We start from the raw sequence: 15732 nt of genomic DNA on the forward strand, positions 1-15732 counted from the left end.
CTTTACTTTTACATAACAATTAGAAATTGACTATACGTCTGAAAGGCACTAAATATTATCGTTACTCCTATCGCATTTATCCATTTTCCACCACAAAAGTAAAGTAAATAAAGAAAAAGAAATCATACATACCTTTCTTTTTCAAAAAAAAAAAAAAAACCTACTACTAGTGTAATTTAGGATTTTGCACTAGAAAATTACAGTAACTAAAGAAAAAGATACAAAACCATTAAAAAAATCTTTGATATCGAAACCATAGAAAAATCCACCCAGATTTTTTTTTTAACAAAAACAAGCACAAGCAGGAAACTCCATCCTAGCCGTCCATCACATTGTCATAACAGTTATAGCTGCCCATAGTTACTAACATGTAAGTCCAATCCAACGGTGGGAATTCCCCCACTGACTCACGGATATAGAGAGAGAAACAGCCATAAAATTGAGAACAGGAAACAAAGCCGTGTGAATTATAAAAGAGAGACGCACAGAAAGAGAGAGAGAGAGAGACCAGGAAAGGATTTTATAATTTTTATTTTATATTTCTCCATGAGAAAATTTCGCATCCCAGAAAAGAAATACCATCTCTGACGCATCGTCTTCGCTTTGCTGAAGAAAACCAAAGAAACCAAAAAAAAAAAAAAAAAAAATCCAATCAAATTCCGTAACTTCCCAATTCCCGGACGTGACGACGTCGTTTCACCATCCGCATCTTCATTCCTTGTCGCCGGACAACTTTTTTTCTTTGTGAGATTTCAGACTTCGTAACGTCGCTGGGACGGTGACTAGGGTTTGCTGACTCTGAAACTGGTATGGGATTGGGGAACGATGACGATGTGGTGATCGAAGACGCCGATGGCGGTTGTGGCGGAAAGTCCTGCCTTGGCGGCGGCGGCGGCTCCGTCTCCTGCTCGATTTGCCTCGAGGCCGTCTCCGATAATGGGGATAGATCCTGGGCCAAGCTTCAATGCGGCCATGAATTCCATCTCGGTAAGTGATAATCGCCTTCGGATTTGTTTATGGTAATCTGTTTGTTTAGATTAGAATTTCTAAGATCTGGATTTTTTTTTCTTCTTTTTAACCTTTTGATGAGGTGTTTGGTTGATTAGGAAATTGAATTGTGCATTGTAATTGTTATTTCATCGCTAATATAGCTGATTTTATTTGTGTTTATTTATGCATGTCTAGCTATCGAAATGTTTTTGCTGATTAGATCATTTTTCTGGAATTATGTTTTAGCTTGTCACTGTTTGACGCAGTGAATTATTAGCTAATTTTATATTAGATTCGGTGATTTGATGATGTATGGATGTTTGTATTTTCTCTGAAAACCTGGAATAGAGCATTTAGAGAGAACTTTTGCTTGGGGTGAGGATTTTTGGGATAAGTTGGCAATTGTTAGATGAATTTTGATTGGCTATATTGAAATATTTGTGATTAACATGGCATCACAAACGACTTTAGTGTTAGAATTCTGTGAACTATTCAATTATATGCATTAAGTAAATCACATAAAAACATGATTTTCAATGGGATTATTCTTCTGATAGAGAAATTCGTGGACTTTTATATTATGAATTCTGAATATGCAACTTTTACATACTCAGGACCTCATACTCTTTCTGCCTGAAACTACCCTCTCACTCTTATCCTTATGTCCAACAATTTTCCCTCAAGTTTAGTAAGTCCCAAACTGCGGTTTATTTGTGATAAGAGGACTCTTTCAGCATTGTGATTTCTTGTATACTATAGACAATATCTACAAGTTGATTATTTCCGTTATGTACACTTATAGTTATTGTTGTGCAAACAAGTTTACTGTCTGCACTATGATGTTAATATTAGTTTTTGGTTGAGCAAATGTGAATGATGTTGCTGTAGTCTCCTGGTTACATTTTATTTCATTTTAGATTCATTTATTTCAATTGAACTACATTTTTCATGACATTGGTTTTGGAATTTGGGAGCATCTTTTCTTCACGATATTGCTATTTCCTTTATATATATATATATTTTTTTTTCAGAAAGTGATTTGTTGTTAATGAGACTATAAGTTTACTCTTGTGCACTTCTCTCCCCTTGATTATTTGTTTTGATTTTTTTTCCTTTCAGATTGCATTGGTTCGGCATTCAATGTAAAGGGTGCCATGCAATGCCCTAATTGCCGGAAGATTGAGAAAGGCCAATGGCTTTATGCTAACGGTTCTCGCTCATTTCCAGAAATTAGCATGGATGATTGGGTTCATGATGAGGATCTATATGATTTAAGCTACTCTGAAATGGTAAAGAGTGAACTTTTATTTGAATTTCTTCTTAAGTCTCTTTTCTTTTTGCTTTTGTTATTTCTATTTCAGGTGACAGTGTTTTAAAGCCAATGAGTAAATTCGTATATCATGGTTTGTCTTATGCTCACGTTGCTACTTTCTCCCTATTGGTAGAATCCAATTCATTAGTGCCACATTTTGCTTTGTTTTCTATATCCACTTATTATTACATAATATCGTTCATTAGTTATGCTTTCATATGGCAGCGCAACTTCTAGAAGGCCCAGCCCATTCTAAACATAATATTTGTAGGGATTTTTTAGAAAATCAATTTAGAAGTTAGGTTTAAAAGGCTTTTTCTGTGAAGAGTGATGTAGTTTCTATCAAAGTATGTAAACCAAAGGCATTCAATAAGATTCATCTGTACCATTCTATTGGGTAACTCAAAAAACGTGAGATCCATGATACCTCTGGATTATTCTCTCTTCCATAGTCACCTGCATTTTCAAGTACATATTTCAGACACAATTTTGTTTGACCATCTAGGTACTTTAGGATGTGTATGTGCATGAACGTTGTTTTGCAAAGAGATGGATAGATAGAAAGCTGCATGAATTTGATCTGGATCTAATAATGTTTGGTTTCATTTTCTTTTTGCAGTCCTTTGGTGTTCACTGGTGTCCGTTTGGCAGCTTAACGCGACTCCCTTCATCATTTGAGTAAGCATGATCTCATACTTTTGAGCTTATACCTGGGTTAATGTGTATGCTGGTAGTTTGTGATCAGTTTATTTTCCATTTTTGTCTCTGTTTTCACTTTTCACTTAATAAAGTTTTTGTCCCATATTTCTGTACACTGTTGTCAGAAGTTTGAGTATACTACATGTAACAAATTTTGCTTGTGAGCTTCGCAAAATGGAAAATTGCTTTTTAAAATGCTCGTGGGAGCTAGTCAAGACTCAACTATTAGAAATGTCTAGGTTGCAAGTGTTTAAAAGAAAGCACTTATATGATTGACACTTATAGCCTTAGCCCATGTCAGAGTTTCTAATAAGCCAATGTCAGAGTTTGTTGTTCTGTAGCATACTGGTTGTCTTTTGCGAAGCATTAATGTTAAATCTGTCATGTTTATGATTAGAAGTACTATGTACGCTTAAAATTGAATTCATCATGTGTGTGTGTATGAATGTATCTTTTTATATCATAGGCTATGAGGCCTTTAGCCTTCCGTGTATTAGTTTTATGACCCTGTATTAGTCTATTTTAGTTATGAGATGTCTTTTTGCATGTATACATATAGGTATGTGAGCATGTGTTTGTTTGGTCTTTTGAGTAAATGTGGATGTTGATAAACTCGTAAAGAATACAAAGAATAGTTTAGAGAAAGGCTACGCAAGATTTATGCACAAACAAGCTAGGTCACAAGCTTGATCACTGTTATTAATGGCGGAATTACAGAATCACAGGTTTGGATATGGGGGTGTTTGAGTGACCCCTTGCACTCCCTAACCAAACTTGTCTAAGAAGTTTTGAGAATGATCAAATGAATCCCTTCTCATGCGTTTCTAGACTATTTATACTATTCCTCTTCCTACTAACTATTTCCCACTTAACAACCACGGCCTAATTAACTAACTACTAGCTATCCCCATCACATCATCCCCCTTGACTTGCCAACTCATCACTCTTCTAAGAAATACCTCCCTGATCTGCATCTCCACTGCCTTCCCCTGCTCCTGCCGCATTCTTCTCACGAACTCTCCTCCGCACATAGGTAAAACGCAAAGGAGGCTTATCATTACCCCCGCCCCAAAGACGCACCTTGTCCTCAAGGTGGAAATGAGGCTGTACCCTGCGACAAACTTCTGGTAGTACCCCGTCAATCCCAAAAATCCCCGCAAGTCACACACGATGGTCGGGGTAGGCCAATTCAGCATTGCGTTTATCTTGGCCGGATCCGCAGACACGCCTTTGCCCGAGACAATGTGTCCCAAATACTCCAAAGATTGCTATCCAAAACTACACTTATTCGCATTCGTGAAAAGATGGTGCTGTTGTAAAACCGCTAACACTTGATCTAAGTGGTGAACATGCTCCTCCAAGGTTTGACTGTAAACAAGTATGTCATTGAAGAAAACTAAGACAAACTTACGGAGGAAAGCTCGCAACACCTCATTCATGAGTGACTGGAAAGTTGCTGGGGCATTTGTAAGCCCAAATGGCATCACCAAAAACTCGTAATGTGCCTCATGTGTGTGAAAAGCCGTTTTGGGCACGTTCTCCGGTTTGACTCAAATCTGGTGATATTCCCGATTTAAGATCAATCTTGGAAAAAATTGCAGCCCCGTGAAGCTCATCGAGGAGTTCATCAATAATTAGAATAGGGAAACGGTCCAGTACTGTCTCCTTGTTTAAAGCCCGGCAGTCCACACAAAACCAGCTTCCATCCTTTTTCTTAGCCAAAAGAACGGGACTGGAAAATGGACTCACACTTGCCTGAATAATTCCTACATTTCGCCGACCAACTTCTCAATTTCTTCGTTCTGGACCTGTGGATATCAATAAGGTCGTACATTAATCGGGGAAGTTCCCACCTTTAGTACTATCGCTTGGTCCTTCGCACGTTCCGGCAACAATTCCGCAGGCATCTCAAACACCGAAGCTCTACAGTGAAAGCACCTCAGCCAACTCCTCGGGTACCTTCCTATCGCTTTCCTGAGTACTCAACCCCATGTTGTTCAATTCAAGCCACAACCCTTGTCCCTCTTGACTAAACGCTCACTCTAAGGCCTTTAAAGACACTAAAGACCTATTTAATCCGGGGTCCCCTTTCAAAGACACTTGACGGTTTCCCACAGTGAATTTCATGGTCAAATTCTTCCAATTCACCGTCATTACACCAAGAGTCTCCAGCCACTGAATGCCCAAAATCATATATGAACTTCCTAACTCAAGTGGCAAGAAATCCTCCACGACCTCTATCTCCTGCAAAGTGACCACAACTCCCTTGCATATTCCTTTGCCCTTAACAGACATTCCAGTCCTCATAATCACACATTCGGTCCACCGTCAACTCCAATTTCCTCACCAATTCAATAGAAATGAAATTGTGTAGCTCCACTATCAATCAAAACTATTACCTCATTTCCACGAAGTATTCCCTTAAGTTTCATGGTCTTTGGCGATGTAAATCCGACCACCGAATTGAGTGATAGCTCGACCACTTCTTCCTCCGCCTCGGATCGCCCGTCGTCGATCTTCCCACTAGAACTAGGGTAGGGCTTCTCCTTCAAGGCTCACCACTGCCGCATCCAATTTCTCCATCTCCGACAGCCTATTCATGGTGAAATATCTTTCTGCCCTAAAAATCCATCCATCAGGATTTTCACCATAAAAAATCGGCATCTCTACCCTTCGAGTCTGAAACTCTGCGCAAGCCCCTCCCTCTTGCCATTCCGCCGATCTCTCACCTGTTCCCGCTGTCGGCACGACTGTTCTGCCGGAATCCCGTTTTCCGCCTCCAGCGGCTCCTGATCTGCAGAACTCTGCTGCTTCAGCAACTCGTCCATCCTTGTCAACAACAACTCCAGCCCTTGTTCTAATCGAGGTATTTTCCTCACATCCTCGCACAAAGATTCCATCTCCTTCAACAAATCTTCCTTATTTCCCTCCGTTCTCTCCTTTTCACGGTCGTCGGTTCTCTTAGTCATCTTGGGAAAGTGCTCTGATACCAATTGATAAACTTGTAAAGAATACGAAGAACAATTTAGAGAAAGGCTACGCAAGATTTATGCAAAAACAAGCTAGGTCACAAGCTTGATCACTGTTATTAATGGCGGAATTACAGAATCACAGGTTTGGATATGGGGGTGTTCGAGTGACCCCTTGCACTCCCTAACCAAACTTGTCTAAGAAGTTACATGTTATTTTTCTCACGGAAGGATTTATTCAGATAAATGTATAGTTGTAATCTGTAATTCATCTGAATTTGATATTTGGTTGGGACTTAACTTGCATTTTATCTAGTTCCTATTCGTCACTAATGTTGTGCTCATTGTTTATGAAGAGAAAGATATTCCGTTAGTTGCTCTGCTATATTCAGTACTTTAAGTTATAGACTTAGTTCATAAAAAGGTTTGGTGCTTTTAATTCTTGTACACTTAGAATTAAGGGTAAGGTTTTCTTGTTTCCTTCTTGTTGTTGTTTTTGTTATTATTAAATATTTTCGTTCTTGTTCCTGAGCCTGACTTCTTATCCTTCAAGTTAAAAATTTCTCTTTTTTACTCGCAGGGATGGGGAGTTTTCACCTTCTGCATGTAAGTTATTTTCTTCTTTTCTTTTTTTTTTTTTTTTTCAATTATTCTTTTTTGCTTAACTGGGTATGTAATTTTCTCGCCCCCTCTGGTTTCTATTCTCTTTTTCATTTTGACTAAGACATTTAATGGATCTCTTTCTCCCTCCAGTTTCTATTCTATTTCATTTTGACCAAGACATTTAACGGAGTAGTGTTGCAATGCAGATCATGATCTACTTGGACAGCATGCAATTTTTGCTGAGCATACAGCAGTATCCTCAGCCACACACCCTTGCCCATATATTGCCTACATCGGGCCCGTTCATCCCTCATCCTCAAATTCCAGCGGAAGTGTTTCAGATGCTTCAAACTTTAACAATCACTGGAATGGCGCATCTGTAACTAGTGATTTGCCAACTTCTTATGCTTTTCCTGGTATGGATCTTCATTATCATGGTTGGGAGCACCATTCACCTCCATTTTCAACTAGCAGTCGTATGGGTGGTGCAGATCAGCCTTCTATTCCGCCTGTTAGTCAGCGACCATCTAGGGCCAGCTCTGATATGCCAAGATTAGGGTCTCTTATGCATCCATTCCTTGTTGGTCACAGGTACTTCCTAACAATTTGAAGTTTGTATTTTATTATGGCATACTGTGCGTACTCTCTGATAGTCGATGGAGGCATGGAGCTCCTTTAACATGTTTGATGACCAATAACGAAGGAAATAACAAAAATCATGTCTTTGGAGTTTGGAGCAACAATTTCTTGAGATATTTCCTTTTTTTCCCCCTAAGGTGTTTCCTTCTTTGCGAATTCCTTTTCTTAATCAATCGTCAATGCCGACTTTACATTCTTTCTGCAGTTCTAGTGCTAGAGCTGGGAGCTCAGTTACTTCTTCAATGATTCCTCCTTATCCAGGGAGCAATGCTCGGACCCGTGATAGAGTTCAAGCTCTACAGGCGTATTATCAACAACAAACACAACCTAGTAATTCACCAACCATGAGGACGCCCGTCATTCCCAGCAACCGAAGATCAAGCAATCATAGAGGGTCAGCCCAAGTAGGACCTGTGGCCTCATCATCAGATCAACCTAGCAGTTTCTACTTTTTCCCATCAGGGTCATCAGGTCGTAACTTCCAAGAAGCTGAAAATCCTTTATCGAGTCGACTTGCGTGGGAAAGAGAGCACTACTTGTCTGTATTTTCATCAAACCAGGTCGACAGAGAGCCAGGGTGGGGTGCTTTTCACCAGGCAGCCGGTGGGTCAGATTCTGCTCTAAGATCCAGCGGCTTCCGACAATGGCATGGGTCCGATAGAACATCTTCACAGCATCGGTCATAGGCTCTCATCGTTATCCTTGCTGGGTGAAGCAAAAACTTGCAGTACTATGAATGAAACCAAGACATTATGTAATGCTTTTGAAAATGATATACATGCCTGTGTGTGTCATATACATGACAGGCTCCAAATACTTTTAGAGTTGCCCGGAAAACGATCTTTCCGGTAGTCACCAGGTGGTGTGACGGACTCTTGGCTTCCTCTTAGTTTCTTTGCCTTAGAGGACATAAAATAAGATTACATGTTGGATGGCAAGGAATGGGTCATTTTATCCATCAAGTGACCCTCGCTGCTAGGTTAACAGTAAACCTAGTGCTCTTCAGGACAAGTATAACTGGTGGGTCATTTATTTATGTTTGAAAAGCATTTTCATCAATGCTTTTGTTTCCCTGGTGAACCATTTGTTTTGAGTATATAAGAAATGACTTTTTGCAATGAAGCCATCTGGTTTTGTTTTGCATTATTGCCTCTAGAATACAATAATATTGCTGGCAGATTTTTTTTTTTTTTTTTAATCCTACTTTGTCTAATGTATTTGGTTTCCTACCGATAAGCTTCCTTCTTAATGTCCTCATATTTACCTTCCCCTCTACCAGAGTAAATGCGGTTTATGTCCAAGGCTCATTTTATCCATCAAGTGACCCTCGCTGCTAGGTTAACAGTAAACCTAGTGCTCTTCAGGACAAGTATAACTGGTGGGTCATTTATTTATGTTTGAAAAGCATTTTCATCAATGCTTTTGTTTCCCTGGTGAACCATTTGTTTTGAGTATATAAGAAATGACTTTTTGCAATGAAGCCATCTGGTTTTGTTTTGCATTATTGCCTCTAGAATACAATAATATTGCTGGCAGATTTTTTTTTTTTTTTTTAATCCTACTTTGTCTAATGTATTTGGTTTCCTACCGATAAGCTTCCTTCTTAATGTCCTCATATTTACCTTCCCCTCTACCAGAGTAAATGCGGTTTATGTCCAAGGCGTTTCATCTTTTAACAAATGTTTAAATTGGCGTCTTTCGTTTCTTGCTTTGGTTTTAATTAGGAAAAATTAGGTATGTCCTTCCGCATTTTAAAGATTATGTCAATTATGTTCCTAAACCTTTGAATTGAACAAGAATTAAACAATTAACCCCCTATTGTATTGTAAATTTTAGTATTCTTTGAAGCTTAGTGTACCTTTTATTGAAAAGGATATGGTTCATCTTCGTCATCAAACCAAACAAAACACAATAATGTAGTAGTTGGTGAAATTGTGAAAATAACCACCGCAAGTGATTTAGGTCTTGATTGTTTCACAATTCAAATTTTTTACTAAAGTGTTCTCTCACAAAAAATTTAAGTTCTCAACTTGTACTTATGAAAAGAACTAATCTACTTTAAACTGTTTGTGATGTAACAATTATTTTTATGGTGCCACTTAAGAGTTACTGATGTGCAATTTTTTCAAGTTAGTTTTAAATTTAACCTCAGAATAAGGATTGTTTCACTTTGTTCTTTATAATTCAAATGGCACCAAACACTCGTCAACGCTAAATTTTTAGTCGTTGTGGATTGCGCGATTAATTGGTAGAAGACAATATAGGAGAAAGAGGTACAGGAATTGCGAGCAAAAGAGCCAAAACCAAAGTTAAAGTGAGAAAGAATTAACAATTAGTTTTTTTTTTTTTAATTTCAAATTCTATTTTGCAACTGACTAATCATATCACGTAACCGACGAATGATCAAAATGACTAAAAAATGGACGCTTTGATTCTCAAAATGCCAAAGTTATTACTTATGATAAGCTCGTAGGGAAGTTTTATACCATTTTTAAGTCATAGGAGATAAATTAAGATAATCTTTATTCTTTCTTCGAGGGTTAAATTTAAAATTAACCCTTTTTTTTTTTTTTTTCAAACGTTCAAGCCCCAAGGAGATTTTGATAAAAAGAAAAAAAAAAGAAAAAGAAGCCATTTCGAGTTTATTTTCAAATGAAAATTCCAGGGATCTAATTGACACTAGCCGCCAAAACTTTGGAGTTTATTTGTGAATTTCCTCTTTTAGATATTAACATGGCCCTTTGTTAGACTTCACTGAATGCAATGCAATCAGCCTGACAACGCTTTTAAGGTGCCACAACTAATAAACTATTTACTATAAGACTCACTTTTTATAAAGGCATTCGACACCAGTGGTGCTCCAAACATCCCTCAGCTTCTAAACGGCTTACCCCTATAAATCATAATTATTTACACCTAGGGAGGAGTGGAGATAGAAGAAACACGCAACATAGTTTAAAACAAGATAACAGCAATAGCTGAAAAGTTTAAAGTAAATAATTTAGTTTACGACATAGCTTCAGTTCAGTCGAACTATTACACTCGGACTCAAGAGTGTGATCTGCAATACGACATCAGTTCAGTGGTTAAACATCATCCACTTCCCAAAGAAAGCGCTCCATAATTAATCCTATCAAAGATAAAATATATAGTTAAGCTAAGTTCCTATCTCGGGGCCTATCTGATGCTTGAAACATCTAAAAACGCTACATAAGCATGATCTTCAGTAGCGGTCCCTGGTGTCAAAGGATCGGCTTCATTCAGATCTCACCTGCCAATCATTGGCTCTATCAGCACCTCAAAGTACAAAACCGGAAAGATCACGTAAGAAAAATGGAAGCAACATGAGCTAGAACTTACAGAAGGGGAACGGGAAACAGATGCGCTTCTCGACCTAGACCGGTTCAGTCGGCGCTGAGCACGCTGCATGGAACAATGCAAAAGGCCAAGTATAAATGACATGAATTCTGCATGACAATAAAACTGTTGACATACACAATATTTTATTAAAAAAACAATGGAAGAATCTTACGGATGATATTGGAGATCGAGATCTTGACCTTGACCTGCAAAAATTCCACACACAATCCATCTCAATATCCCAATATCATGTTCCACATCACAGTTAATCACATTGAAAATTTTAAAACAACTATTCATCCTCTCAGCGCCTGCGCCTGAAACTCGTGATGTTCTTTCCATCATACGTAGAAACATGACTCAAATCAACAATACCAGGGGGGCAAAAAGTGACGGCAAAGAGCAACACACATTCCTACATTGCAGATGAGCAAAATCCACACTTGAACTTTGGAGCACGTTAGAGCAAGGAAATCTTCATTTTGGAATGTCTACAATGATGTGCTTGACAATTTCTACTATTCATACAATCCAGCCTCAGTATTTGGACTAGATGTATATGGAACCAGTTTAGCACCCATCAACATACGACATTTGCGAATTACACCACAGACGTCTTATCCCGAGGTGGCCCTTAAAAAGTGGCATTACCTCAACTGAGAGACATTGAGCACCAAAATCCCACCAGGTTCCTAATATTGTGTCCCCAGATCTCCGCAAGAGCTGGATCTAGCAAACAAAGAAGGCACCCTTCATAAAAAAGAAAGATAAATGGCCAACCAGCCGAGCCTTTAACTCAATAACCGCTCAACGCTTAAAACAATTGTGAAATTTCAAGAAATCTGAAGAAAGGGTACCAAAAGACTTTACGAAAGGATTTGTGAAAAAAGCCGCAAGTAGAAACCCAGAACAAAAGATTGTGCAAGGGGATCCAAAGGTAAGTCAATAGTTTCTTCTGAAAGAAGTTCCAATTCTTTATGAGGTCAATAGGATTGACAAAAGTCTGATTCCATTATTGAATTGGAAGTGCAAAAAATACTCGCTAAAGAAGAATTATAAGGCCCAACTAAAAACTGGATACGTAAGATGTGAAAAGGATAAAATTTGGGAATCAAACAAGCTCGGAATATGGTCATCTAGAGGAACTTCGCAGATCAGGATGTCTACAACTTAAGTCCTACTAAAGGAAGATAACCTAGTTACCGAAGGGTTACAACCTATCTCTGAGCACATGCTAGCACTTAGCAAGTCCAGTGAGCAACTCTGCTCAACAAAACTTCTTTGCCAAAATACATATTTTAAACTCATGGATATACTTGGTTATTTAAGAGTTGAGGGGCACGAAACATACTCCAAAACTATGCACAAGAAAAAAAGTTTTATCACAAGTTTATGACATGCTAATGCATGTCAATCCACAAGAATTTTAAGGTCTCAGGAGAAAGCAACACAAAGATGATTATGGACTTATCTCCGATAAATGTTGATGGCATCAAATACTTCCTTTCTTTTTTCACTTCCATTCAAAGAAACAAATAAACAAAAGAAGTTTGGCATGAAAGAAAAGTTTGACACAAAAAAAGGAGACAGAGAGAGAGAGAGACAGAGAATGATCTAGGGAGAGATAATAATAGAGTCCCAAACAACGTGAGAGTTTTCTAAGAGAGAGATGCAGTCAGAGACCGTTATATCAGTTGCTAGATGCAAATAGCTGGCTGAAGAACTTAGCTATATACTTTAAGAATCAGAAAAATAATTTAATGGAATCATGGACCTTAAAATATATAAAACAAAAAAGCTTTCAATTGATATTCTTCAAAATCCTGAATACAAAGAACAGGAACTTGAATTCCCCTTGGCAAATAAATAAATAAATAACTTAATACAAATTTTAAGAAATTTGGAATTTGCCCTATACAAAGCAGCTATCCTAGATAACTAAGTAAAGGCAGATGTACACACCTTGAGTGAGACCTAGATGATACAGATACTGGCGGAGAGTGATGTAAATATTTTCCCCTTGGTGAAAGGCTGCAAAAAATAAAACCCAATCAATTTGCAGAATACATTAATCGTATTCTTGTTTCATACATATATTAATCATATTCTTGTTTCATATTATTACAAAGAAACCAAATGGCCCTTCTGCTGCGGCCACGATAGCCATAGCTGTAACTAGGGCTACGGCTTCTATATGGACTGCAACTAGGGCTTCTAGAGTAGCTCCTCCTCGAATCATAACTGGGACTCCTGGAGTAGCTTCGCCTTGAATAATACTCCCTCACCTAAACATACCATATTAATTAAAAGATTGTACAGGCATAAGATCACAACACAGCTGAGAAAATACATTGAAATTTTTTCACATACCCGAATATACGTCCGAGAAAAGGCATTTCGAAATTCAGAGTCATCAAGTTTCCTGATCTGCAGAGTATATTAAAACAAGTTTGCCAAGAACAACCATCAGATTTCTGCCATTTCGTGACAATTAAAATCTTCATAAAATTGCTTTCAAACATCAGATCCATATTTGATAGTGAAACCATTAGAAAACAAGTCCCTACATAATTATAAACAGTTCAATATTATTAACTTACAGCATATTTCATATCGTCATAGTTTGTGTAGTCCACAATTCCCGTCATACCTACAAGAAAATTATTACAAAGCAATTGAGAAATTTCATACCAAACTCCAGATTCATGCAACTCAGAACAGTTGATACTACTTACCCCTACGATCACGAAAGACTTGAGAAAAACAGACATCACCAACACGCCGCATGTGATCCTGGTAATTGAACACATGTGACCAATATCTTTTAAGAATGGATTCAACTAATTCAATGATGATACTTCACAACGCAGTTGCACAAAGCCCCACGTGTAAAGGGCAGTGCCATATAAGATGAATTAGAAGTATGGTGCTTACTTTCAGGTCTTGCCACGAAGCAGAAGAAGGCAATCCAGTCACCAGCACTGCACAAGCAAAGTAACATAAAATCAATTCTCAAACAAAGTTTTACTTTCTAGAGCTTACAAATAAAAGCATCTTAGACTACACGTACCACGATAGTCCGAACGCCTGGAAACCCCACGGCTACTGCTACTGTAACTGCTATAACGATCAGCTGATGATGAATATCCTCGACCTCCATGTGCGAGTTCAACCTACAAGTACCAATAAAGATGCAATATAATGAGAAAGGGGAGCAATTGTGGCACCTGGCATCTAGCTATAACAGAATATGGAGAGATTTTGGTACAAGAGAATAGGAATAAGCAAGTAAAACTAACCCTTAAGCAACAGCCATCAAAATTATATCCGTCCCGACCATTAATTGCATCTTCGGCATCACGGGGATCTTCAAACTGCAATAAAGAATGTCTATGAAGTATTAAATAAATAAATAAAGGAGATACGAAACTTGTGTATAAACAAGTCTAGTTCAAGGCAATAAAATTTCATCACCTATCTATTAAGATGGAAAAGGATGGAAAATTCATCACAATAACTCACTTCTACAAGCTATAAATATTTAGAACCCACCTCAACGAAAGCATAACCCGGCGGTCTTGGAGGTACTTTCAGATCAATGTCAACTATGGGCCCATACTGCATTATAAAAATTTTCCCATTAAAAGACATAAAAAAAAGCAGAGAGAGAGAACATTGGTAGTCAGCAATTCGCATAAATAATATAAAGGACCGAAACAAAATTTTTGAACTTAACCCGTAGTCATATTACGGATTAGTTTGCATACTAGTCCCAAAACAAATCCAATTTCCCTGATGGTTCCAAAAATATACCCAAATTGACTTGCTGTAAACTTAATGAAAATTTGAAGGTAAGGAAAAATAATAATCCTTTTACAAAGAGCTTCATTCGAATAAACTTGGAAGCACGAAAACAACACAACAATAATAAAGAAACTAAAACGTGAATTTCCACCGTTCATATATAATACTACAAAGATATAAACTTTGAACGTTAAACCCCATCAAAAAATAAAATATAATAAAATAAAACCAACAACTTTGAACGTTAAACATAAAGTAATTAAGACAAACCTTGAAAAACAAATCTTCAACTTCTCTCAGACGAATATCCCCAGGAAGATTGCCAACGTAGAGCGTCCGGCTCGCTCGGCTGCTCATTTCTTACTGACTGAAACCATATTTGAAATTGAAGCTATATTATAACCACATAAATATATATATATATATATGGAGAGAGAGAGAGAGAGATATATATATATATATATATATATGCTGAAATTAAAAAATAGAAAACTATAAAACTAAAAAAGCTAATGCAAATATTCAGAATATAGTCCATATACTTAAATTAAAAAATAGAAAACTATAAAACTAAAAAAGCTAATGCAAATATTCAGAATATAGTCCAGATAAATGGAAAGAATCTTTGATCCACAGAAATAGGTAAATTCAGGAAAAAACAAAAATCAAGAAAAACATGGTTCAGTTTGAATTTCACTCGCGAAATCAAATGAAGAAATGCAAAAACGATGATTAAAAATTATTACTTGTTCTTCGTAGTTAGAATCGTAGCTTGAACAATAAATTTAATTGTTGATAAAAATTAAAAACTTTTAATTATGATGATCAAATTTTTCGAAAGAAGAAGAAGAAGAAAAGTACCTTGGTGTAGCAGAGCTTGCAACAGAGAGAGAGAGAGAGAGAGAGAGAGTGTGTGTGTAGGGCTGTTCATAGGTTGGATTGGTGTGGGGTAGGACTTTTTTTTCTTCGCCTTAAAGGGTGCGGGTTGCACATATTTAACTCTAATAATGTTAAAAAAATTTTACAACCTAACAATATTTGGGTTGGGTTGAGACGGTACGGGATGGGTTGGGTGGTCGGTTTCAACATTCAAAAAATCAAAGAATTAAAGTTTAATATAATATTCAAACTTCATCATTAAATAGAAATAGCAACCATTCTTATCAGTCCGGTGAGAGACCACCGGAGAAAGTGGACAAGACGGCGGCCGAGAGAACTGAGCAATGAGGAGAGAGTTATGAGGGGGTTCACGGGAGGAGAAGAAGAGGGAAAACTGAAAAAGAAGAGGCAAAAAGAGGGGGTTCACGGGAGAGGAGATCGAGAATGAGATTGTGAACCCTAATGTTAGCGAGCCTA

At 37.6% G+C, this 15732-nt stretch overlaps 2 protein-coding genes across 4 annotated transcripts; one reads left to right on the plus strand and one right to left on the minus strand.

Annotated features, from left to right (window-relative positions):
- Positions 1-459: 459 nt before the first annotated feature.
- LOC21388403 (E3 ubiquitin-protein ligase RFI2) lies at positions 460-8334 on the plus strand. The gene is made up of 6 exons (XM_010102652.2): positions 460-987; positions 2110-2279; positions 2922-2980; positions 6551-6576; positions 6780-7164; positions 7418-8334. Exons 1-6 carry the CDS (start codon positions 810-812, stop codon positions 7896-7898), a joined length of 1299 nt encoding a protein of 432 aa, XP_010100954.2. The 5' UTR covers positions 460-809; the 3' UTR covers positions 7899-8334.
- Positions 8335-10191: 1857 nt separating this feature from the next.
- On the minus strand, positions 10192-15308 carry LOC21388405 (serine/arginine-rich splicing factor SR30). Of its 3 annotated transcripts, none has more exons than XM_024168553.1 (14): positions 15238-15308; positions 14647-14743; positions 14125-14190; positions 13872-13946; positions 13643-13745; positions 13507-13553; positions 13308-13365; positions 13173-13222; positions 12943-12999; positions 12715-12857; positions 12535-12603; positions 10745-10778; positions 10607-10635; positions 10192-10483 (listed from the first exon to the last, which is right to left on the minus strand). In XM_024168553.1, the coding sequence occupies exons 2-14, from the start codon at positions 14731-14733 to the stop codon at positions 10480-10482; spliced, it is 822 nt and encodes a 273-aa protein (XP_024024321.1). In that variant the 5' UTR covers positions 14734-14743; positions 15238-15308; the 3' UTR covers positions 10192-10479. The 3 variants fall into 3 exon arrangements, 2 of the variants coding, with proteins under 2 accessions (XP_024024321.1, XP_024024320.1); XM_024168552.1 differs by having other exon boundaries at positions 10573-10635; XR_002902589.1 differs by lacking the exon at positions 10192-10483 and adding an exon at positions 11224-11301 and having other exon boundaries at positions 10595-10635.
- Between the last annotated feature and the right edge of the window lie 424 nt (positions 15309-15732).

This window comes from Morus notabilis, unplaced genomic scaffold (assembly GCF_000414095.1).
Source record: "Morus notabilis unplaced genomic scaffold, ASM41409v2 Scaffold141, whole genome shotgun sequence".
In the NCBI taxonomy this organism is placed as follows: domain Eukaryota; kingdom Viridiplantae; phylum Streptophyta; class Magnoliopsida; order Rosales; family Moraceae; genus Morus; species Morus notabilis.